The sequence below is a fragment of the Giraffa tippelskirchi genome, chromosome 3, assembly GCF_054371585.1.
Source record: "Giraffa tippelskirchi isolate mGirTip1 chromosome 3, T2T-mGirTip1v1.2.pri, whole genome shotgun sequence".
Lineage (NCBI taxonomy): Eukaryota > Metazoa > Chordata > Mammalia > Artiodactyla > Giraffidae > Giraffa > Giraffa tippelskirchi.
The window spans coordinates 102,952,661-102,979,990 of NC_137277.1; the positions used below are offsets into that span (position 1 = coordinate 102,952,661).

Here is a 27,330-nt window from a genome sequence, read left to right on the forward strand (position 1 = left end):
ACTAGACATATCCAATCAGATAAAAGGTGTTAATTGAAACATGATTTCAAATAACTCAACTGAATGGTTCTTAACATGTGGGAGAGAAATGAATTTGACAGCACCATGGATCTGCTCAAAACTGAGAAGTATTCCAAAAAAAACTCTGTATCATAAAATCTCTACCAAACTCTACATATCTACTATCCAAACGCATCCATTAAAACTACTCCAAATTCTTATTTTCAAAATCACATGTAAGTCAACTACCTAGTAAAGTTGCCCACAATTCAAAAAGCTGCCAGATTTAACAGCCATCCCTCAGACACACTCTTGAAATTCATCTTTTGGTGCTATCTCATTATAAAAGAAGAAAGAAATCCCATGGTGTTATGCTTAAAAGAATTATAGTGAGTTATTTAAGGAGGTGATTATATTTTAAAATCAAAGACTACACTAAAATAAGTATAAATTAATATAAATTAAAGGTTAATTTCAATTGTTGAAATACACCACTTACCCCATAAAAAAATGTAGTAACTTTTAATCCAGAGCCTCTTCTTAGATCCCATGCTATCTTCATTGTCTCAATCTATTCACTGGAATTTGCCACCTGACTTCCTAAAGGCTGATGAATCAGTTCAGTTCAGTTCAGTCGCTCAGTCGTGTCTGACTCTTTGTGACCCCGGGGACTACAGCACGCCAGGCTTCCCTGTCCATCACCCTGGAGCTCACTCTCAGAACTTACTCAAACTTATGTCCATGGAGTCGGTGATGCCATCCAACCATCTCATCCTCTGTCGTCCCCTTCTCCTCCCGCCTTCAATTTTCTCAGAATCAGAGTCTTTTCAAATGAGTCAATTCTTCTCATCAGGTGGCCAAAAATATTGGAGTTTCAGCTTCAACATCAGTTCTTCTAATGAACACCCAGAACTGATCTCCTTTAGGATGGACTGGTTGTATCTCCTTGCAGTCCAAGGGACTCTCAAGAGTCTTCTCCAACACAACAGTTCAAAAGCATCGATTCTTTGGTGCTCAGCCTTCTTTATAGCCCAACTCTCACATCCATAAATGACCACTGGAAAAACCATGGCTTTGACTAGATGGACATTTGTTGGCAAAGTAATGTCTCTGCTTTTTAATATGCTGTCTAGGTTGGTCATGGCTTGTTTCCCAAGGAGCAAGTGTCTTTTAATTTCATGGCTGCAGTCACCACCTGCAGTGATTTTGGACCCCCCAAAAATAAAGTCTGTCACTGTTTCCGCTGTTCCCCATCTATTTGCCAAGAAGGGATGGGACCGGATGTCATGAATTTGTTTTCTGAATGTTGAGTTTTAAGCCAACATTTTCACTCTCCTCTTTCACTTTCATCAAGAGGCTCTTTAGTTCTTCTTTGCTTTCTGCCATAAGGGTGGTGTCATCTGCATATCTGAGGTTATTGATATTTCTCCCAGCAATCTTGATTCCAGCTTGTGCTTCACCCAGTCCAGCATTTTGCATGATGTACTCTGCATGTAAGTTAAATAAGCAGGGTGACAATACACAGCCTTGATGTACTCCTTTCCCGATTTGGAACCAGTCTGCTGTTCCCTGTCCAGTTCTAAGTGCTGCTTCCTGACCTGCATATAGATTTCTCAGGAGGCAGGTAAGGTGGTCTGGTATTCCCATCTCTTTAAGAATTTTCCACAGTTCGTTGTGATCCACACAATCAAAGACTTTGGCATAGTCAATAAAGCAGAGATAGATGTTTTTCTGGAACTCTCATGCTTTTTCAATGATCCAACGGATGTCGGCAATTTGATCTCTGGTTCCTCTGCCTTTTCTAAATCCAGCTTGAACATCTGGAGGTTCACGGTTCATGTACTGTTGAAGCCTAGCTTGGAGAATTTTGAGCATTACTCTGCTGGCGTATGAGATGAGTGCAACTGTGCAGTAGTTTGAACATTCTTTGGCATTGCCTTTCTTTGGGATTGGAATGAAAACTGACCTTTTCCAGTCCTGTGGCCACTACTGATTTTCCATTTTGCTGGCATTGGAGTGCATCACTTTCACAGCATCATCTTTTAGTATTTGAAATAGCTCAACTGGGATTCCATCACCTCCACTAGCTTTGTTCATAATGATGCTTCCTAAGGCCCACTTGACTTCGCATTCCAGGATGTCTGGCTCTAGGTCAGTGTTCACACCATCATGGTTATTTGGGTCATTGAGATCTTTTTTATACAGTTCTTCTGTGTATTCTTGTCACCTCTTAGTATCTTCTGCTTCTTTTCAGTCCATACCATTTCCATCCTTTATTGTGGCCATCTTTGCATGAAATGGTCCCTTGGTATCTCTAATTTTCTTGAAGATATCTCTAGTCTGTCCCATTCTATTGTTTTCCTCTATTTCTTTGCGTTGATCGCTGAGGAGGGTTTTCTTATCTCTCCTTGCTATTCTTTGGAACTGTGCATTCAAATGCATATATCTTTTCTTTTCTCCTTTGCCTTTAGCTTCTCTTCTTTTCTCAGCTATTTGTAAGACCTCCTCAGACAACTATTTTCCCTTTTTGCATTTCTTTTTCTTGGGGATGGTCTTGATCACTGCCTCCTGTACAGTACAGGAGGCTGATAAATGGTACATCAAAAACCACTAAATACTCCAACGATTTTTCACAGGAATTATAATAAAGTAAATTTATATTTGGAAATATCATTTAATACAATACTGAGTTAATAAAACTATTTTTGAGAAAAAAATTTCAACACATTTGTTTAATTGCACAGTTCGAATAATTATAAACTTTCTGAGCTTTTTTAGACACTGAGATTGGTAAAGGCAAGAAGGCTTGGAAAGATGCCACTACCATTTGTGATCTAGCTTACAAGAACTGGCTTCTGCAAACAGAATTTAAGGATAATAATTCAGAATGATTCTCAGCTTTCACATTGCTCTGATTTTCTGAGGCAAAGCTTAAACCAATCAAATACTTTATATATGTTTTTTCTTGCTAATGAACATTTTCTTTTCCACCAATTAAGGGAAAGTAACAAGGAAAGTGAGGGTCTTCCCAGGTAGTGCTAGTTGTAAAGAACCCGCCTGCCAATGCAGGAGACACAAGAGACGCGGGTTAAGCCCCTATCAGGAAGATCCTCTGGGGGAGGGCATGGTAACCCACTCCAGTATTCTTGCCTGGTGAATTCCATGAACAGAGGGGAGCCTTGTGGGCTACAGTCCATAGGGTCACAAAGAGTCAGACACACTGAAATGACATAGCACGGTTTATCACAACAAGGAAAGTAAAAGGTTAAGATTACCATTTATCATCATACTGTCAAAAACCATACTTCAAGAACAAAAGCAACTGTTAGTGTAGAGTTTATATTTCTGTGTTCCAACCATTCCGAATTCCATGATGTGTTTTTAATACCCATGAATTGCACATTAGAGTTTTCTTTATTTCAGGAGTATGCAACAAATTAAAAAACAATTGAGAAACTATTGCCTATTATTCTCAGCTTTTATCTCTTGTTCCCTCTCTTTACTCAATGTCCTATCCCAGGAGAATATAAATATAAGGATAGGGGATAGGGAATTAGACTGATGTGCTGAATATATTATTTGGCATGTGAAATACAAAAACAACCCTGCATCTTTGCAAGCAATTTTAGAATCCTTTATTCTGTTTAGATTTCTCCCTAAATCCAAATTTTCAACACAGATGATTAGTTTATGTTAATTTTGGCTTATGACCTCACTCAAAACGAGTCATCTTTCTCAGTATCAATATATGTATTTCTAGCATCTTGACAGATTTCCTTTCACTTCTATCCTGGCCTCTATTTCCCAGCACACATGGACTACATGTCTACAACCCCATGTAGTTTCTCTGCTTATTTTCAAACATAAACAAGGGAAATTCAAACTAATATATTATTCCTGATACTTCTTAAAAAGTCACCCTTTGCATGAAGCCACCACTAATTTTGTGCTCCAAGTTCTTTACATAGTAACTTATATAGTCTACCTTGCTAGTACCAATTTCTCCTCTAAGGATTAGAGGAATCCAAATCCTGACCTCAGTGTAAGGCTATGGTCTTGCCATTGATCAATGACATTGTCTAGTACCTAGAGTCTACTATCCTCTTGAAAAATGTTTGCTTCTTTTCTACTGGGCTCTCAGATACTGTGACCATGTTGGATACAGCTGACACCAACTGTAATAAGTAATAGTGGCTTGATAAATGGCCCAAGGTATGACAGGTTCTACTTTATGGAATACGCCACCTCTCAATTCCCAGAGTTGTGTCTGTCCTATTCTGCCTCCCTATCACTATATTTTCAGCTATATAACCCCTTTAACTTTAAACTTTCCTACAGAAAGTTTTTACTGCCAGTAAATTAGCTTTATACAGCACCATTCCACGTTCACAAAAGTCCCTCAATATTATTTTTATTGAGTACTTTCATTACTTCAGTTCTTATATTTAATACATTTGTAATTTACCTCATATATGTGAGGTATGGATTCAAATTTATTTTTTTCCATATGACAGTTTACTTGTTCTAGTGTTATTCATCAAAAGTCCTGTATTGTTTATCAAAAAGGCCTGTTTCCTGTGTGTGTGTAGAAGAGAAAACCTAGTTGATTTTCCTTTGTCCATCTCTGAACAAATTAATTTTAACAAACAACCTTTAAAATTTACCTTCTTGAGTCTTATTATCTATGAAAAGAAATGTAATATTTATCACAAATTTATTACATCCATCAAATTCTGCTAGCATCTTCAAAAGTTTGATTTCAGTATTTTGCTCCGAGGAAGCTGTCATCTGGAGACTAGAATGAGGGAAAACAAAACTACTTCTAATAAGTTAGTTAATGAAAATTACAGGATCTTTATGGATCCTTATGATTCCTGACCTCCCCCAATTCACTGCCTCTTCAATACTTCAAAGCAATAACAAGAACAATATTGTAAAATTAATCAGTCATGGAATGAATAAAATCATAAAACACAACCCCTTTAATTCAGAAAATCATCTAATTAGCAATCGTACAAAATAATCACTCTTAATAATAATCCTTAAAAATAATAAATAATTCTTAAAACACTGCAGGCAAGAAAGACAAGGAAAAAAAAATTTTAAAACAGAGGCAAAAATTCCTATTTCTCAGTTCCTTCAATCTGTCAAATATTCTGCTTCCAGTTTCCAAGAGCTGTGCTGGAGCAGAATTTAGGACTAGGAACATTGCCACCAACATGAATTCTACCCATCCTTCCAAGAAGTCTCAGTGACACAAATTTTTAACAAATTAGTTTGCTGCACAATATCTGGAATTTCAAAGAGAACTGTTGAGACAGCAATGAATTTCAAAGATATGAACTAATGGATAAAGTACAAGAAAGCAAAAAATGTTATCTTCTTTAGAGAAAGATAAAATATTGCATTCTAATGCACATATACTAGACCGGGAGCTGACTGTGGCTCAGATCATGAACTCCTTATTGCCAAATTCAGACTTAAATTGAAGTAGGGAAGACCACTAGAACCATTCAGGTATGACCTAAATCAAATCCCTTATGATTATACAGTGGAAGTGAGAAATAGATTTAAGGGACTAGATCTGATAGAGTGCCTGATGAACTATTGACAGAGGTTCGTGACATTGTACAGGAGACAGGAATCAAGCCCATCCCCATGGAAAAGAAATGCAAAAAAGTAAAATGGATGTCTGAAGAGGCCTTGCAAATAGCTGTGAAAGAAGAGAAGTGAAAAGCAAAAGAGAAAAGGAAAGATATTCCCATCTGAATGCAGAGTTCCAAAGACTAGCAAGGAGAGATAAGAAAGCCTTCCTCAGTGATAAGTGCAAAGAAATAGAGGAAAAAAACAGAATGGGAAATACCAGAGATCTCTTCAAGAAAATTAGAGATACCAAGGGAACATTTCATGCAAAGATGGGCTCCATAAAGGACAGAAATGGTATGGACCTAACAGAAGCAGAAGAGATTAAGAAGAGGTGGCAAGAATACACAGAAGACCTGTACAAAAAAGATCTTCATGACCCAGATAATCACGATGGTGTGACCACTCACCTAGAGCCAGACATCCTGGAATGTGAAGTCAAGTGGGCCTTAGAAAGCATCACTACGAACAAAGCTAGTGGAGGTGATGGAATTCCAGTTGAGCTATTTCAAATCCTAAAAGATGATGCTGTGAAAGTGCTGCACTCGATATGCCAGCAAATTTGGAAAACTCAGCAGTGGCCACAGGATTGGAAAAGGTCAGTTTTCATTCCAATCCCAAAGAAAGGCAATGCCAAAGAATGCTCAAACTACTGCACAATTGCACTCATCTCACACACTAGTAAAGTAATGCTTAAAATTTTCCAAGTCAGGCTTCAGCAATACGTGAACCATGAACTTCCAGATGTTCAAGCTGGTTTTAGAAAAGGCAGAAGAAACAGAGATCAAATTGCTAACATCCGCTGGATCATCGAAAAAGCAAGAGTTCCAGAAAAACATCTATTTCTGCTTTATTGACTACGTCAAAGCCGTTGACTGTGTGGATCACAATAAACTGTGGAAAATTCTGAAAGAGATGGGAATACCAGACCACCTGACCTGTCTCTTGAGTAACCTGTATGCAGGTCAAGAAGCAACAGTTAGAACTGGACATGGAACAACAGACTGGTTCCAAATAGGAAAAGGAGTATGTCAAGGCTGTATATTGTCACCCTGCTTATTTAACTTATATGCAGAGTACATCATGAAAAATGCTGGGCTAGAAGAAACACAAGCTGCAATCAAGATTGCTGGGAGAAATATCAATAACCTCAGATATGCAGATGACACCACCCTTATGGCAGAAAGCAAAGAAGAACTAAAGAGCCTCTTGATGAAAGTGAAAGAGGAGAGTGAAAAAGTGGTGTAAAGCTCAACATTCAGAAACTTAAGATCATGGCATCTGGTCCCATCACTTCATGCCAAATAGATGGGGAAACAGTGGAAACAGTGTCAGACTTTATTTTTGAGGGCTCCAAAATCACTGCAGGTGGTGACTGCAGCCATGTAATCAAAAGACGCTTACTCCTTGGAAGTAAAGTTATGACCAATCTAGATAGCATATTAAAAAGCAGAGACATTACTTTGCCAACAAAGATCCATCTAGTCAAGGCTATGGTGTTTCCAGTGGTCATGTATGGATGTGAGAGTTGGACTGTGAAGTTGAGTGCTGAGGAATTGATGCTTTTGAACTGTGGTGTTGGAGAAGACTCTTGAGAGTTCCTTGGACTGCAAGGAGATCCAACCAGTCCATCCTAAAGAGATCAGTCCTGATTGTTCATTGGAAGGACTGATGTTGAAGCTGAAACTCCAATACTTTGGCCACCACATGCAAAGAGTTGACTCATTGGAAAAGACCCCGATTCTGGAAAGGATTGGGTGCAGGAGGAGTAGGGGACGACAGAGGATGAAATGGCTGGATGGCATCACCGACTTCATGGACATGAGTTTGGGTAAACTCCAGGAGTTGGTGATAGACAGGGAGGCCTGGCATGCTGCAATTCATGGGGTCACAAAGAGTTGGACACAACTGAGCAACTGAACTGAAATGAACTGAACACACATATACGGAATCTAGAAAAATGGTTCTGAAGAATTTATTTACAGGGTAGCAATGAAGAAACAGACATAAAAAACAGACTTATGAACATGGGGAGAGGGGAGAAGAGGGTGAGATGTATGGAAAGAGTAACATGGAAACTTACATTACCATATTTTCAATAGATAGCCAATGGGAATTTGCTGTATGGCTCAGGAAACTCAAACAGGGGTTCTGTATCAACCTAGAGGGGTGGGATGGGGAGGGAGATTGGAGGGAGGTTCAAAAGGGAGGAGACATATGTATACCTATGGCTGATTCATGTTGAGGTTTGACAGAAAACAACAAAATTCTGTAAAGCAATTATCCTTCAATAAAAAAAAATTAAGTTGTATTTTTTGTAAATATGTTCAACACTGAGAATTGTAAATTACTGAATTTCTCCAAAGTGTGGAACTCAGTTTAAAATTTCATCTCTTACTGTAGTACTTTTGCAGAGCCAGCAATAATAATAAGCCTGTAGATACAATCACAATTATAAATTCTTTTAAAAGACCTGAATTTATTACTGAAAATTTCTGCATTAAATCTACCAATAGGAGAATAATGTGAATTTGCAAAATTTATAAATAGTTTCAGGATTCATAAAGCTTCCCTTCTACCCATGTCTGCAGTAATTCATATAACCACAGAATGTTGGTATCAGTGTATAGAGTCTATTGCAAATGTAAAGAATATCAAAGCAATTAAACAGGATTTAGATTTTCAGCTAAAATAATTTTGCTTTAATTATAACGGTATTTATGCAATCTATGGCACAATTTACTGAAAGTTATTGAAAAGGCAAAAGCAAAGAGATCTGGAGTTTAATTAAAAGTGACAGTTAAGGCCTATTCCAAATAACTTCTTATAAGAACCTTATCTAGTACAGCCAGGAATATTAATAACCTATGAGTAGCTTAGCAACCCCTAGTAGATAACAATGATAAGGTCAAACATACATTAAGTTCAGTTTCAGCATTAACAGACACTCCCTATAAAAATGAGAACATGAAAAAATAGATTATTTTAACTAAATTTTTTTCTTTCTAATTTGAGTAACAGAAAACCCTCTAAAACCAATCTCATTTTCCTTGAGAACTGAATTTCCACATAACGGCAAAAGAAAATTTGCAACTCATATCCATCTTAAGTTCCTTATCACATATTCTTTCATAAGAAATAATGATGCATCATGTGAGAAATATAGTCAGACCTTTTAAAATATGTTAGTGCTTATTTAAGAAACTAGAAATTAGGGTCAATTAAAAATAGTGTTTAGAATGAAAATGGTTAAATTGGTGAATGCAGAGATTTCCACACTTTCTCTCTTCATTGCTCCCTTCCTGCTTCAGTAATTTTTTTTTCTTTACCTTTTTATCCAAAAGAAATATCTGCTTGTTCTGTTCATTAAGCAGTTAAATTCAAACAACTTACTAATTATTTATGCCCTTAACAACTTAGTAGTCATTTTAAAAACTAAATCAAAAGAAAAATAATATTTTATTTCATTCTTAAATAACCACAGTTACTACTGGCATGTGCACACCTGTTTGGCACCATATCATATCTCAAATCCTGGAATCACTTTGACTATCATTATCCCCATTTTCTGTTACACACTAATTTTCCTTCTAATAATAGCTTTGTATCATAGCACCGTCAAAAATCTATACAAGTATATGACATCATCAAAAATAATGTAATGCAATCTGATGTTGAAACTGAACTAACCTGAGCATGTAGTTTGTAGGGTGTATGGGAAATGTTACTGTATTTTCCTTGAAAATTTAAAATATTCCATAGCCTGTGTGAGTTCAATGGGAGTGCCTTGGCACATGGTTTAGAAACCACAAGGCTAAGGATGCTTTAGGATCATAATAGCAAAACTCAATGCCAGGGCTCCAATGATCACATTCATTTCGAGAATTCTCTGGCAGTCCAGTGGTTAAGACTCAGGGTTTTCACTGCCCTGGGCCAGGGTTTGATCCTTAGTCCAGGAACTAAGATTCCACAGCTATGTGGCCAAAAACAAACAATCATTCACTTCAAAACTATTAATTTTACGCAGTAGGATATGAACAGAACCCAAGTCAAAGATCACAAAGGTGACCAATGCATACTGAGTGCCTACATACAGGCTGCAGCACATGAGGCATAAGGAATATAATGAGAAATCAGGCAGAAAAGTCACTTCCCTCCTGCACTTTACATTCTAGCAAAAACAACTAACACAAAATATCTAAAGAAATGTTCATTATGTCACTTTATTTGTGGTAAGGGCTACAAAGGAAAGTGACAAAGAGCATAGGCTGACTTGAGAATAAATACGGGTGGAGGGAATCAAGTTATTTCAAGGGATATGAGAAGCACTCCTTAAAAGAGATAACATGTGTGGTAAACTCTGAAGCAGTGATTTTCAATGGAAGGTGAGTCTGCTTCCCATGGGACATCTGGCAAAGTTTGAAGACATTCTGGCCCTTATGACTGGGAGGGATACTGCAGGCAATCCAGTAGGTAAATGCCACAGATGCTGCAAACATCCTAGAATACACAGCATAGCCCACATGTACTACCCCCTGGCCAAGAATTATCTGACCCCAAATGTTCACGATGCTGAGAAGCTTTTACATAGGTGTGTGTGGGAGTGTGTGTGTTCGGCATCGGTGGGGATCAGTGGGCATTCCAGGAAAAAGGAACAGAACTTACAAACTTTTAAATAGTAAGAGTATAGTACATCCAATGAACAAAGAGAGGGTTTGTACAGATGGAGGGCAGTGTAGACAACTGCAACAATTCTTAAAATTCACTCAAGAAAGTCAGAGGAAAATGTAATCAAAAAGGCTGTTCTGCCTAAATAATCCTAGGGTAAAAAGAAGAAGAGCACAGTAGCTATTATTTTAATTATGCAAGTAAATTTCAGGCAGTATATTATGATAGTATTCAACTTTACCTTCTGCTGTAAAATGTGACACAGTAAGGAAAATACTGATCTACACAAAGGCCTACACAGTGACTAGGTGGCTGTGTCATGGCTTGTATGGGCCTCTGAGAAACTGTGAGATTCTATAATTGATCAAGCATAACTTGGTCAAACCAAAAAACCTGAAGGGACAAAGAGGTGGGTATTCTATAATCAGAGACACTTTCACCCTTTAAATTCCATTTTAAATAATTACTTTCATTACTTTTAACATTGATATTTCTTTTATCCCAGAACATAATTGATACAGTTACAGTAAGCTGCTGCCATTTAGTTGCTAAGTTGTGCCCTACTCTTTATGACTCCATGGACTATAGCCCACCTGGGTCCTCTGTCCATTGGATTTCCCAGGTAAAAATACTGGAGTGGGTTGCCATTTCCTTCTCCAGAGGATCGTCCCTAACCAGGGACTGAACCCAAGTCTCCTATGTCCCCTGCATTGCAGGCGGATTTTCATACTTAACTCAGTGACTTAGTAAACTGACAACAGAAACTGATGTCACAACTGAGTACAGAGAGACTAATTTGTTTAAATGATATCTTTGAAGAATCCAGGTAGGATCTCCACCAGCTATAAGCCATCAGATAAAGGCTATGATAAGAAGCATACACTCTTAAAAAATTCCTCCTAATATTAGCAGCTGCACAATAGATAGAAGAATGAGAAAGGATGTATTTATATATATATATATATATAAACATCTAGTTTATATGTGATAGGTTTATATATACACACACACACACATATATATATAAAACATCTAGTATGTATGCGATAGGTTTAGAGCTACATCTTCTCACTTGTTTTGGAGGAGCTGAAGCTCCTCAAATATCCTCATGTTAAGGCAGAGAAAACAAGTCACACAAAGAGAAGTCACCTGTCCAAATCAGATTTGATTCACTGAAAAGAAATTAAAAAGGCACTCAATAACATATTTAAACTTTTAATAACTAAGTTAAAAAATCTAACAAAATTAATTGGCAGAAATATGAATCCCAAAGCTACTATTATAAATATCCTGGACTAGGTATTTTCATTATTTTATTTCATCATCACAACAGTTCTGGAAAGCTTTGGAATCATTATGTTACAGATGAAGAAACCAGGGCTTGGAGAAACTAAATAATCTGCCTTAGCAGATAGTTCAAAGTAGAGCTGAGACAGGCTGGGACCCGGGACCCTTTGCCACAGTGCATGCACCTGGATAAACCTCTCCTTCAGTAACAAAATACAGAGAAACTATATGGGACTGAACGAGCAACTGGAATAAATTATGGACAAAAGATAAAACAGACCAAAAATCCCCTCCTGCCACTTCTGAAGAGCCAGAAGCAAAAACAGGGTGTTGGGAGCAAAAGCAGGGTACTAAGCATGCCCCCTGAAATCAATACCACCAGACAGGGGTGGACAAACCACATGTCACACTTCCAGTCTGACCCCTGGACACAGCCCTACCCTTACTCCATATAAGGAACAAGCTACCACCCCATCTTCAGCAAGCTTGCAAGCAAGGGAACCTGTTATTTATTCTTGCTCCTCTCTGCTGCAGCATAGCCCCAATAAAGCCTTGGTTGAATTTCTTGTCTGGTCTCAGGTCAATTTCTTCTGATTAGTGAAGGACAAGAATCCTGGTTGGTATCAGAACAAGGAATTCTCTGTATTTTCAGCAGACCACCTGCTAGGAACTCTTTTCCAACCACCCCCCAGCCCATTTCCTTCAAAGCTTCCCAGCCTTCTCAATAACCAGTGGAGGTTACCTACAATATTTTTCAAGTCCACACCCAATTTAATGTGACAGCCACAGTTAGAAGGGGCTCTCATCCATTTTGATTTCCAGTTTGTTTTCTCTTTTTGATACTATTTCTCTATGTGCAAGCCTCCAGGATTAGAGTCCCTCTAACCATAGCCCTCTGTGGTATCTCTTGATAGTTTATATACAAAATCCTATTTGTTTCTGCAAACAACTCTTGGATATAGGAAACAGTACACATCCTGCTGCACAAAAAATAGAAACCAAGTTCCCAGGAGGTGAACTGGTTTTTCTGGGGTACTTCTGTAAACAAGTAACCATCGTATCTTCAAACATCTAGTCCAGATCTCACTTATTGCAAGTAACTGCCTCCTTCACCTTCAACCATGCTTAAAATTCTGGCTCATCTCTGAGACGCATGTGGATACATCACCTATACACAGTGGGCAAGAGTGAATGAATCTCTTCTAAATGTTCGTTTCTAGATTAATCTCACCAAAATAACAACCTTTTAAAAACAGACACAGCATTCGATACTTGATATATAATATTAAAGGTATTTTCTTTCTCACACTAAATCAGATTAAAGCCTTGCAAAGCAATTTCTTCAGAAGGCCCATTTGTTTCCTATTTCTTCAATAAAAATCACCACTTAGTGGTTTAAGCACAAATTTGTTATCTTAGATGTCTGGAGGTCAGAAATACAAAACCAAGAAATGGTAGGACAGAGTTTCTTCTAGAGGCTCTAGGAGAGAATCCATTCTTCATCATTTTAGCCTCTAGAGGCTGCCTACATTCCTTGGTTTGTGGCCCCATCAATCTAGTCTGCACTTCCATCAGTTACAAGTCTTTTTTCTAACTCCTACCTTCCTCTTTAGCCTATAAGAACACTTGTAGTGACACTGGGTCCATCTGGCTAATCCAGGATCATCTCACCATCTCAAAATACTCAAGTTACACATCTGTGAAGCCCCTTTCAATCTGTAAGGTAATATTAATATATTCACAAGTTCTGTAATGCTGAGTATCCTAAGAAAGCATAATAAAACAATAAAAAAATATTGAAAATATATAAGGATGGGAATATTATGAAGATTATGAGTTTCTCCAAATAAATATTCAGTTCAGTTCAGTCGCTCAGTCGTGTCCGACTCTTTGCGACCCCATGAATTGCAGCACGCCAGGCCTCTCTGTCCATCACCAACTCCCGAAGTCTACCCAAACCCATGTCCATCGAGTCGGTGATGCCATCCAACCATATCATCCTCTGTCGTCCCCTTCTCCTCCTGCCCCCAATCCTACCCAGCATTAGGGTCTTTTCCAATGAGTCAACCCTTCGCATAAGGTGCCCAAAGTATTGGAGTTTCAGCTTCAACATCAGACCTTCCAATGAACACCCAGGCTTGATCTCTTTTAGGATGGATTGATTGGATCTCTTTGCAGTCCAAGGGACTCTCAAGAGTCTTCTCCAACACCACAGCTCAAAAGCACCAATTCTTCGGCACTCAGCTTTCTTCACCGTCCAACTCTCACATCCATACATGACCACTGGAAAAACCATAGCCTTGACTAGATGGACTTTTGTTGGAAAAGTAATGTCTCTGCTTTTAAATATGCTATCTAGGTTGGCCATAACCTTCCTTCCAAGGAGTAAGCGTCTTTTAATTTCATGGCTGCAATCACCATCAGCAGTGATTTTGGAGCCCAAAAAAATAAAGTCTGACACTGTTTCCACTGTTTCCCCATCTATTTCCCATGAAGTGATGGGACCAGATGCCATGATCTTAGTTTTCTGAATGTTGAGCTTTAAGCCAACTTTTTCACTCTCCTTTTTCACCTTCATCAAGAGGCTCTTTAGTTCTTCTTCACTTTCTGCCATAAGGGTGGTGTCATCCGTATATCTGAGGTTATTGATATTTCAGTATTCTTGCCTTGAGAACCCCATGAACAGTATGAAAAAATAAATATTATGATTATTTAAATATGAAAATTGCAAATTTCCCCACTTAAGTCTAAAATTAAGATTCTGATCAGCATTCCAGAGAGTCTTTTTTTAGAAACTGACAAGCTTATCTAAGTTTTCAACCCACACAGTGAAGTCAACAACAACAAAAAAGAAGCAAGTCACAAGTGATATAATTTACTTACATTTTAAATATGGGCAGAATAATCAATATTTATTTTAGAGATGCATACAAATATGATAAAAATAAAAACTGTGCATGGTATTGATATACATCATTTCAGAACAGTAATTTCCTTGGGAGAATAAGGAAGTGGAAAGAAGGGCAGTTAGAGCTTAGCAATTTGTGTTTTTAAAACAAAATTTCAAACAAACATTTCAACTTGCGAACAAATGTTAAGACTGAACAGTGGACAAACAAATGTTTCTTCTTACCCATATGTTTGAAATATTTTATAAATAAAATTCAATTGAAATAGAACCAACATGAAGAAGGTCCTTGAAGTATATTGCAAAAGGAACTGGCTCAAATGGCAAATTGCTTGGAACCACGTTAATATCAAAAGTACAACATCCTTCTGGTACATCTGAAATTCATCTTAGGCTAAACATTAGACTGGAGTGCAGTTCAACTGTACAAAGGACTAAGAATTGACATTAGTGTCCCAGAACTCTGAGTTTGTTCCAAAGTTCATCCCAATTCCACACAAACATAGCCTTTTTAGCCATGAGACTCACTCTTGGTTGGCTACACATAGCAATGTTATAAAAGAGCATTTAATGGAAGGATCGGGAGTACCATCTGTTCATGGGTCAGCAAAACAAGGGAATTTCTGTCATCTATTTTAATTCTTTGCTTATGAGCCTTGTTTTCTGTTGTCAGAGGCCTCCAGGGCCAACTCAAGAGTCCAATCATCAGTGTAAGCTGCAAACTTACAATCACTAAGCATAATGCCCTTAAGAAAAAGCTAAAAATAGAGCTCTCAAGACAATTTAGAAGTACCCTTTTCTTAAACCTGGGCTCTCAAGTAGTTAAACTGTCTCTTACATATTTAGTTTATTATTTAATCCAATTAAAGAATTAGCATTTGTTTCATGTGAAAAAAAGATCCTTTTTCCTTTATCACATTTCACCTATTGTCCAAGATTGCAGTCCCTCCAGGGACACCCCATAGTACTAAGCAAAGTTCTAAACTTGGCTAGAAGCAGCTTGGACATCACTACCTTTTGTTCTTTGCCTTTAATTTGTATTCAGTTGCATTTCAAATACTATGACTTCTCTGGAAGTCAAACTTGATATAAATTCTGAACATTGTTGCTGACCCAGTGCCATCCTCCCCACACTAAAATAATCCTTGTTCTGAAATTCTGAGGGATCCCCCTCCAACATCCCTGCAAAACCACTCAACTTAAATGTAGGGACTAATTATCAAAAGATTCTCCATTGTCAAGAGATTTACAAAAATGCCTGAAATTAAGGAAACTTACTTAGTCAAGATTATGTTCAATAAGCTTGAAATGCTGAGCATTTCTCCAACTTTAAGCAGAGAATTTTTAAGGAGGCCATCAAAATCAGAGATTAAAACTAAGCTTGCAAAATATATTGAAGTATCCAAATCTTTCTTCTATTTGATACTACATAATAAGATCTCATGTGAAGGGGGAAAAAGCCAAAATGTGCACATTTGTAAGTTGGGAGATACAGAAATGAATACAAGAAGGGAAAAAGGGCAAAGTTTACTTGATTGAGTGAAAATTATATTTTAAGTTCCTATTCCTATTTTTGATAGTCTAGAGGCACTATTTCTGATAAAGGAACAGCCTGAACCAGCTGTCGCAATACTAAACCTTCTTCCCCGAAAATATTCACTTATTATACCGCTCTGCTGCTCACAAATACAAAATCAGCAGCTTTCTTTAGTTGCTCATCCAGAAAGAGCCAAAAAAAATGTGGAATGGAAAGAACACTCCGTTGCATTCAAATATGTTGATTTATATTCTTCATTTGTAATACTGTATCTATTAACATATTGTATTTCACTCTAAAAAACCCACACTTGTTGCGAAAATATTTATATAATGCCCACTTAAAAGTATCTTTTAAATTCATTATTAATGTATTTGTAATGGCCTGTGAAGTTATCATTTTTTTTTTTTACTTATGTAATTTGGAAGGATAGAGAAGCCTAGATTTGTTAAGTTTTATAACTTCCCAAGATTACATAGTTTCCCACTAAATCTCAGACAAAATTCTCTCACACACATCTTGGGCTCTTTCTACTATAAATTTCTTAGAATTTACAAATTTGAACCAATTCTTTTATCCTAAATATTAAATTAGATTTAAAAGAAAGGTATTTTCTCTCTTATACCACACAGCACATTTGATAAAAATGGCACTGTGAACATACAACCATCTATAGAAGCAGTTTTATAGAACTCTAGTGTAAGGATTTTCAATATATAAAATATGGATTTATTTATTATTCAATGGATTATCAAACATGAGTCACAATTACACTAGAGGATATCAGCCCTTGAGTACATAGTACAGTGTTAGTTTGAAAAATTAAATTACATATATATAAAGTGCTTAAGATATAACTTTATATATAGGAGGTTATTAATATATATGATAATTGCTACAATCACTATTATTATTATTTATATTCATAGATAATAGTTAACTCCCTTTTTACTGAATTAAGTCCCATTGTTTGTACACTAAATGAAGAATATAAGGAAGTATAGAATAGAGGCACTATCTATATATAACCATGAAATTTCTATGGACTTGAAGTAAGGAAGACAGATTAGATTCTAGGATTGATCAAATGGTGATAATAAGAAGGCATGTACCATATATGCTATTTACACAAAGACATAAACTGTCTGGAAATCCAGGAACCATAACAGAAGAATACTGAAGACCATTAGAATAAAGGTAAACAGTGAAGGTCCTCAAAGTGATATCTTTAAGGGGAGATGATGTGGAAGAACAATAACACACTTAAAACAGAATTGGTGACAGAGTCTTCCAGATACCTATAGCTATATTAACTATCCCCAATTCACAGATGAAGAAACTCTAGGAAGGTTTAATTAATTAATCTGATATCAAAAAGCTAGTAGAAACTAGAGGTAAACTCCAAACCCAAACTATCCAATAACCTTTAGATGAAATCTAATCTTTAGATGAAATCATGTTACATTCTTTATATTCCTTTTGTGTAACTTCATTTCTATGTAAGCTTAAAAGCAATAGAGAATATATTAGTCTTGATTCAATATCAAACTAAAAGGAAAAGCAGGTTTGTGAGAAAAAACACGAGTGAGAACCTTAGAATGAAATGTCTATCTTTGCACTCAGGTTTTACAAACATAAAATGCTGACCATAGGGAGAAACAACTTAGTAAACTCTAACAAAAATTAAAATTATTTGAATTTGAGTAATTTTTCTGGCCACAAATATTCACAGGGAGTCTTAGTATTTCTTAGCATGAATCTTATGCAGAATAATGTTTGTAAATGTCTGAAATATCAGATTACATAAAACATTCAATAATTTAATGTTTAGCATCAAAATTATAAAAAAAAAAACCTATGTGACAAATTTTGTCACAATGAAAAATTAGGCAATATTTTGAATTAAATGAAAAATCAAGAATCAATAATTTAAGCTTTCATCTCAAGAAACTAGGAAAATACTGTAACGCAACCTCAAGAAGAAATAGAAAAAAATGAAAAAATAATGTTAAGAAGAAATCAGTAACAAAAGTGTCAGATACAAAATAGGAACCTCAACAAAGTCAACAGTCTGTTTTTTGAAAAACTTTTTTAAGTGTTGAAAAATCTCATGCAAGACTGATGAATATAGAGTAAATATATATTTCCAGTTATAGGAAAGAAGAGGGAGCTATCATTATAGATAACAAATATTACAAAGATAAAACATAGATATTATAAACAACTATGCATCAATAAATTTGACAACTTAGAATAAATAAACAAATCTCTTAGAAATATAACTGACAAAACTGACACAAGAAAAAGTAGAAAATCTGAATAGTGCTATTACTGATAAAGAAATTAGACTTGCAATTAAAACCTACAACCTGAAGTTTTATTTAACAGATAAATGGATTAAGAAAATGCAGAAGATAGAAGAAAATGATGTGACTGACAAGGGCTTAATTTCCAAAATATACGAACAGCTCATACAACTCAACAACAGGAAAACAATCGAAAAATGGGCACCAGAGTTAAACGGACATTTCTACAAAGAAGACATACCAATGGCTAAAAAGCACAAGCAGAAATGCTTAACATCACTAATTATTAGAAAAATGCAAATCAAAACTACAATGAGGTATCACCTCACACCAATCAGAATGGCCATCATTAAAAAGTCAGTAAGTAACAAATTCTAGAGGTGTGGAGAAAAGGGAACCGTCCTAAACCATTGGTGGAAATGTAAGTTGGTGCAGGTTCCTCAGAAAACTAAAAAGAGAATTTCTCCATGATCTAGCACTCCCACTCCTGGGCATATACCCAGACAAAACTGTAATTCCAAAAGATACCTGCATTCCTATGCTCACAGCAGCACTATTCACAATAGCCAAGACATGAAAGCAACCTAAATGTCCACTGACAGATGAATGGATAAAGATGTGGTACATATATATGATGGAATACTACTCAGTCATAAAAAGAAAAAAATGCCATTTGTGGCAACATGGATGCAACTAGAGAGATTATCATACTAGGTGAAGTAAGTCAGAAAGAGAAAGACAAATAGCATATGATATACTTACATGTGGAATCTAAAATATAGCTCAAATGAACTTATCTATGAAACAGGACAATTATACAGACACAGAGAACAGATTTGTGATTGGGAGGAGGAGGATAGAGGAAGGATAGACTGGGAGTCTGGGGTTAGTAGATGCAAACTGTTATATACAAAATGGTTCTCACAATTATATTACAGTTATGAAAGATATTAACATCAAGAGAAGCTAGGTGATATGTAAGTGGGAACTCCCTATATTATTTATCTAAGTTTTCTGTAAATATAAAATTATCTCAAAATAATGCCTCTTAAAAGAAAGGATATAACAAATTTCATGGAAAAAGGAGAAACTATGTATCATACTATTGAAGTAAATGTATTAAAAAATTTTGGAAATATCTTAATAATGTTTAAAATCTGTCATATATTAATATTAATGCCAAATTTTTTTCCTCTCCCAATCCCATTCTTTCAGTAGTCTCTGGAAGCCTTTTCCACCTCTATTTTTTTTCCTTTTTCAGATACAGCTTTCAAAATGCCATTTTAAATTTGCGAGTCAAAGCCATTCACGCAGTTAAAATAAACCAAAGAGAAAAAAAAAATACTCATTGTAAATTAAAATTTGGGTGAAGGACAAGGCATTTATGCTACAGTGCTGAGATCCAGAACTAATACTACAATGAACATGATTTCTTATCACCCTAAATTCAAGAAAGAACAACAATATATAAAGAAATAACATGTGAAATAAAGGAGACATTTTCTCTAATGTTAGTGTCAACAAAAACTTAATAAGCCAATTTTGTCATGCTATCTCTAAGCGGCTTCACATCAATCAGAAAGGCTGCTATTAATAAATATTATATAAATAGACATTTATGGGGCAGTTTAATTGATATAACCTGTACTGAAAGCATGGGGAGCTGTCACATTATTGGCCTTTGACTTCATAATTACAGTTTTAAGAATCCATTACAAAAAATATTTCAATAGCTCAAAAAGCCTTGCTACAAAAACAATAGCCATTATATTATGATTCACTAGACAAAATTTGTGTGCAATAAGAGAGGATTAAGGTCTTCACTGAGGTGAATAATAACAATAATCAAAACAGGATTGCTGTTTTAGGACAATATGTGGTACATAAAAACTGTTCAATGTTACTTATATTAAGCTGTCTCATATACTGATTGGTTATATCTATTAAATGTTTGGGCTTCCCAGGTGGCGCACTGGTAAAGAATCCACCTGCCAATGCAGGAGACATGAGTTCAATCCCTGAGTTGGGAAGACCCCCTGAAGTAGGAAACAGCAACCTGCTCCAGTATTCTTCCCTTGGAAAATTCACAAACAAAGGAGTCTAGTGGGCTCCATCGGAGAAGGCAATGGCACCCCACTCCAGTACTCTTGCCTGGAAAATCCCATGGACGGAGGAGCCTGGTAGGCTACAGTCCATGGGGTCGCTAAGAGTCGGACATGACTGAGCGACTTCACTTTCACTTTTCCCTTTCATGCACTGGAGAAAGAAATGGCAACCCACTCCAGTATTCTTGCCTGGAGAATCCTAGGGATGGCGGAGCCTGGTGAGCTGCCGTCTATGGGGTCGCACAGAGTCGGACACGACTGAAGCAACTTAGCATAGCATAGCATAGCATAGTGGGCTCCATGTGGTCGCAGGAGTCAGATACGACTGAGCACACACACACACATTAGATGTTTTAGACACAATTTGTCATATTTCATGTATGTTTTATTTCTGACTGCCATTCATCTCTATTAATGATGTTTTCTGTTACAAAAATGTTAATCTTCATATAGTCATATTAACAATAGCTTTCTTATAGAGTTCTAACAGTTTCAATAGAATCCCAAACTTTCTAACACTTCATGTCTTACTGGAACAATTAGTATTTCAATTTTACAGTTAAGGAAACCAATGTATTTAGTGATATGAAGGTTTATATAGGATCTTATAAAGAGTAATTATTTGAGAAATATTTAGCCCTAACAAGTAATACGTATTTGAGGAACTTAAGGAACTTACAAATGGTAAATATTCAGAAAAGGCTTCTGATTAGCCATTACTATGATTACTATTATCATCAAATGAAATTTCATATTTCCTCTTCCTCTAGTTAAGGATATACCAAATAGATAAATTTCAGTAAACTAATATTTTAAATCATGAAGTTTAAAAGCATCTCCATTTCTTCAAGTTTTTCATATCCTCTTATTAAGCTTCATACTTTTTGCATAACTTCCATCTTTCTTAAATTTATTCACACATATTTTGTAGTTTGTGTGGTAGTTTATATTATTATGAATGAATTTAATTTTTTCATCAAATTTCTTAATTGGTTATTGCTGTTGCAAAGGAAAACTACTGATCTTTACTGGTATTACTCTTTTAATGACAATAGTCTATTTTAAAAGAAAAGTAATCTCAATTTCAGTACACTGATCCATTGTTTCTGTATTCAAGATTATTAAAACAGAACCATTTTGCTTGCACAGTTGGTTTAAGAAGGAATTAATTGAAATGAAAATTAAAAAGCTGTATTTCCCTAAATGTATTAAAAACAATTTTAGTAGATGTTACAGGCTGAATTGTGTCCCCTCCAAATTCATACGCTGAAGTTCTAATTAACCCCCAACACTTCAGAATGTGTCTGTATTTGCAGATAGGGCTTTTAAACAAGTAATTACATTGAAAAGAGATCATAGATGGGTCCTGCAAATGACTGATGTCATAGAAAGAGGCAGACACAGAAGGAAACCATGTGAAATCACAGAGAAAAGATGCCAATCTACAAGCCAAGGAGAGAGAAGCCAGAAGAAACTAACTGAGTTGAGACCTTGATCTTGGTCTTCTAGCCACTTAAACTGTGAGAAAATAAATTTCTGTTGTTTCAACCACCCAGCCTGTGGTACTTTCTAAGGCAGCTCTAGCAAACTAATATAATAGAAGCAAAAAATTCAGAAGTAACCTGTTCTCATTTTAGAAGAGAGAAATCAGTATCAGAGAAGTCAGGTTACTCTGCCAAGGTCATAACACTAAGCAAAAGAAAAAAAAAACCAACAGTATTCAAGCACAGTTTAAAATACAGAAAAGCAAATGCTAAAATGTCTTGGTTACAGCCCTCTGAGATGAGAGTTATAACTACATTCTTGTAGAGTTTAACAATATGGGGTTATGCCTATGCAACGTATGACAATCCGATGCAACCAAAGATTATTTTGCTTGTTTGTTCACAGCATACACATAGAACATTGAGGATGACAGAAAACTGAGGTGCCATCTGAGGGGCTGGCAAGTTAACTACCTTTATGAACTATGATAAAGCAGATCTCCTAAAACTTTTGAACAAATTCAATTTTCCATGGATATACAGATGAGCTGGCTACAAATGTAGACATCTGAGAAAACTTTAATTTTGGGTGGAGGTGATTTGGTGTCAACTAAGTGTATTTGAAAGGTCTTTTACTTGTCAGTGAATCTATTATTTAGTGGTTAGTGGCAAAATTCCTAATCAATAATTTATACAAAATTAATAGCTTCCATAAGAACAGACTGACATCTATGTTGACATGAATTTACTCTACCTTCGCCCATTCCAACCAAAAATAAGAGCAGTGATTCTCATTATGCAGTGCATCTGGTAACTTTTAAAAATGGAATGAGAACAATTCCTGCTAATGTTGAATAGTGAAAATATTAACAGTTTCTTTTTCAACGAGTCTGGTCAGTTGAAACCTGTACAGTGCTTTGCAAGCCAATTCATTTTCACCACCAAGTGAGGGAAAAGTCAAGCAGCTGATAGTTCAGTTCAGTTCAGTCGCTCAGTCGTGTCCGACTCTTTGTGACCCCATGAACCGCAGCACGCCAGGCCTCCCTGTCCATCACCAACTCCCTGAGTTCACCCAAACCCATGTCCATTGAGTCAGTGATGCCATCCAGCCATCTCATCCTCTGTCGTCCTCTTCTCCTCCTGCCCTCAATCTTTCCCAGCATCAGGGACAGAGAATTGTCAATTGATTCATTTCTACAGTATATTTACCATGTAAAATCACATGAAACAACTTGTGTCTTGCAGAATATCAGTCTTCTCACTGAAAGTAATATTTAAAAGAAAAATTTGAATTTTATCACTGCTTTCTGAGCATGTAAATCATTATTTATTCTATTTCCATAATACATCTGAATAAAGGAGTATAGGTGTCTAAGGAATTTGTCAATCAATGTATGACTGATAGTTTTTAATTCACTCATATTTTTTGTAAATTAGATCTTACAACTGGATGAATTTAGTTCCAACATATAAGACACAGGGTACCAGGCATCCTAGAAACGTAACACAGAATTGCTTCCTCACTTGTTCTCACTGGATAATATCATACACCTCAACAACTGGAAAAGAAAACCCAGCCTCTGCCAGAGAACCCATATGTACCTTTCAACTTTTCAGTTCTTAAAGGTGATAATCAAGGTGAGCTATCATACCTCTAAGATGCCAATGCATTGGCTTCCCTGGTGGCTCAGATGGTAGAGGGTCTTCCTGCAATGCAAGAAACAAGGCTTTAATCCCTGGGTTGGGAAGATCCCCTGGAGAAGGAAATGGCTACTCACTCCACTATTCTTGCCTAGAGAATTCCATGGACAGAGGAGCCTGGTGGGCTATACAGTCAAGGGGTTGTGAAGAGTTGGACACAACTGAGTGACTAACGCTTTTATATTTTACAGAAGTTTTATTTGAAAGGCCACTGTACCTTTAGTGCATGAAAGAGAATAAAGAAAAAAAAGGACAAGTGATCTATCAATTTAAACTGATTTTAAATTAGGAGTCACATTATCTTTTTAAGTATTGTTTAATAGGCATATATGCGATAGTTATGAACTTGGTTAAGAATTCAAGTGGAAGAAAAGTCAAGATATAAATTTAAAACAATCAAAACAATATAATAGGGTTTATTTCTTCTTGTCACAAAGGGTCACAGAAAATTCTAACTTATTCATGTATTATATTTTGAGGTGGTAGGTGGTAGAGGCAAGGACGCTTAATGATCTCTAGGGATTTACTAGAGTCCCAGGAAGGCATATTTTGTCTAGAAAACTTGAAGAAGAACTGAGTTTAGTGAGAATCAGACACTGAGAAAATGCTCCCTGACCAAGCCCACGTGTTCATTGAAGATTAACTGTTTTCCTGCCTTGGGCACTGGAATCTTTTACTTTATTTCCCAAAGTCATGGTCCTTGGAATTTGGCCCCATCAAACATCTGGTCTTCCTCTGGGACTCTATAGTGTTTTGAGCTCAATCAAAGTCTTGCCATTTCAAAGATCTACAGCTCTAAACCCATTTCTCTTGAGAAATTACATTCACAGAAGGCTATTTGTCCTTTTCAAATTCAAGCAATAACCTCTTCTTTCACTTGTCTGGAAAGGGCATGAGATGGCAAAGCTGTTTACCTGTAGTGATGGGGGTAGTGTAAGGAGAGTTCAGACTTTTAGAAATATTAATGTGGTGCCTTACCACCCCACTTTACCCCTCCACTATACCCCTCATTTTCCCACAATAGGGATATATTCATTCTTCCCTAATGGAACCACAGCAACAACAATAAAAAAAAGTCCTGGACACTAGTTTTCTTCTTAAAAATATACCTTGTTGCATTAATTTTATAAGAAAAAAAATCAAAAAGATAAAAAAATAAAGTAGAACACTAATTTAATTTTCTCAATTTCCCTTTCAGTAATTCTTTAGCCCTATGTTTTGTAACTCTTCTAGTTTGCAAACCATTCTAAAAGAACTAGAAAATATAGCTTTAATCATTCTGATAAGTGAGTACAAGAAACAACTGTTAACAGCTCAAAAGATATACATTTTATGACAAATGTAATACTGACCTCTCAAGAGAAGCATTATTTTCAATTCACTTCTTACTTAATAAACTATAAAGTACAACTCTAAAGTGGGTTTATGCAGTGAAAAAGCACTGTAAGCTTGGTATGTATCCCCTGCTGCACAAAAATAATGTTCTGGAGTTTCCCTCATCTTCCAACAGCAACAGCAGGAAGTAGTTTGCTTGCTAGAAGTTCTTACTGACACTGTAAAATGGGCAGACTCGATTATATTGATACAATCTGAGCAGCAAGCAATTATTGGTCATTTAAATAAAAACACTGTCCATATAATTATGATGTCATAAGACAGGAGATGTATTTCATGAATTATTTTCCAGGAAGTTATAGCAAGAAACATCTGAGAGAAGAATTTGGTGCTTATTAATTTTCTATGTAGCTTTAGCCATCTTTATGAACATTTTTGTGCTCACTGTCATTTCCTTTCAAAATACATACATTTCAAATACATATATATGTGTGTATGTACATCCTTACTACCAGTAATGATAATATAATAATATTACATGTCTTTATAATTTTAGTACATGTCTATCTATGAATCAAAAATTTTTATAAATTTCTCTAGTAGAAAACCAGTTAATAGATTTTATGGTATACATTTTATACATAAAATAAAGTTCAGAGGGACTTCCAATCCTGGGAAGACAGAGAAAATATACTTATCCCTGTGTCTCCAGTTAAGTACAACTAAACTCCATGTTGTTATATTTAAAGCAAACATAAGAAAACTGAAAGAGAATAAGGCAAAATAGCGGTGGATCTCAGGGCCCAAGAAAAGACATAGTAATTAGTTCACTGGATTTCCTTTTTACTTAATATATATTCCAGACTTGGAACAAAAGAACTCACAACTAAGAAACACCAAAGGACACAGACATAAAAAGCCTCAACAAAAGCTTGCTCCCTCTAGCCAAAAGAAAAGAGAAAGGACAGCCCAACAAGATGGAAAGCTGTTAGGCAAAAATCCTACTCCAGTCAAACACCATACAAAAACCTTCGGCCCTTACCTCACCCACACCAGCAAGTGTCAAGTAGGGAATACAGATTTCCACCCTCACCTGACTGTAACAAAGCAGCCCACTTCTACTGGAGGGGTCTCAGAGAAGACTGAGTAGGCAACTCCTACCTTCCCCTCTCTTGTGTTGGTGGAGACCACATGAGGAATCTGGACTTCTATAACCAACAGGCAGTAACAAGGCATCCCCCCAATACTGTTATGGTAGTTCAGAGGAGGCCTGGTAGAGAGACAGAACTTTTGCCATAACCATGTCACACCCCTCCACCTCTACAGTCAGTGGAGGCCAATGTGGAGAAGTACAGTGGCTTTGCTATACCTCCCCAACAGAGAGATATCAGCAGAAGCCGAGTAGAGGGCCAGAATTCCCATTCCTGCTCAGCAGTAAAGAGAAGACTCCAGTGTCAATGGAGGCTGAATGAGAACCTAAATTTCTACTGCCATCTTACCTTCTCCCATCCAAGCATAGTCAGAAGAAACCAGCTAAACCAGAAAGGTTAAATAAACTTCAGTGACCCATAAAATGTCCACTAGTCATTCCAAGAACCAGGAAGGTCTCAAACTGAATGATAAAATGCAACCAATAGATGCCAAAACCAAGATGACAAGGATGCTTTTAATTATTTGAGAAAAAACTGAAAGCAGAGTTCCTAAAAATGCTTTAATGAGTAAGTGTAAAGCCACTTGAAGCAAATGGAAAAGACAATCTCATCAAACAAATAGAAGATATAAAGATAAACAAAATGGAAATTTTAGAAGCATAAAACACAATAACTGCAATAAAAATTACCAAGGACACAAAGGGACATTAAATAATGATAAAAAGCCAAATCACCAAGAAGATATAACAATCCTAAATGTGCTCATACTCAAAGAGCAAAGATGAAAAACATGTGAAACAAAATCTGACAGAAATGAAAGGAAAAGTACACAAACTGACAACTATAGTTGGAGACTCAAAACCCTCTTTTTGTACTATTGATAGAACAGTTACACTGAAAACTAGGAAGGATACAGAATAAATTGAAACATCATCCACCAACAGAATCTAATCAACATTTATAAAATATTCCACTAACATACATCAGAATGTACATTAATTTCCAATACCCACAGAACCTAGAACAAGGGAGACCATAAAATAAATCTCATCAGGTTTAAGAAAGCTGAAATCATGCAGCATGAGTTCACTGACCACAACAGAAACAAATCAGGAATTAGCAACAAAAGATAAAAGGGAACTCTCCAAATACTTGACAATCCAACAACATACTTCGAAATAATTCATAGGTCAAGAGGAAATCTC

The 27,330-nt window shown here is 36.2% G+C and overlaps 1 protein-coding gene across 2 annotated transcripts in view; it reads right to left on the bottom strand.

Moving 5' to 3' along the window:
• Positions 1–27,330, bottom strand: part of KCNJ3 (potassium inwardly rectifying channel subfamily J member 3) — a 184,716-nt gene that overhangs the window by 109,722 nt on the left and 47,664 nt on the right. Inside the window, exon 3 of one of the 2 annotated variants that reach the window (XM_081576114.1) lies at positions 21,527–23,199. The exons of the other annotated variant lie outside the window; for it this stretch is intronic. Coding sequence (XP_081432240.1) covers positions 23,144–23,199 — 56 coding nt within the window. The 3' untranslated portion in view covers positions 21,527–23,143. Of the gene's footprint in view, positions 1–21,526; positions 23,200–27,330 lie in introns of those variants that run through there. 2 annotated transcript variants of the gene reach the window in all.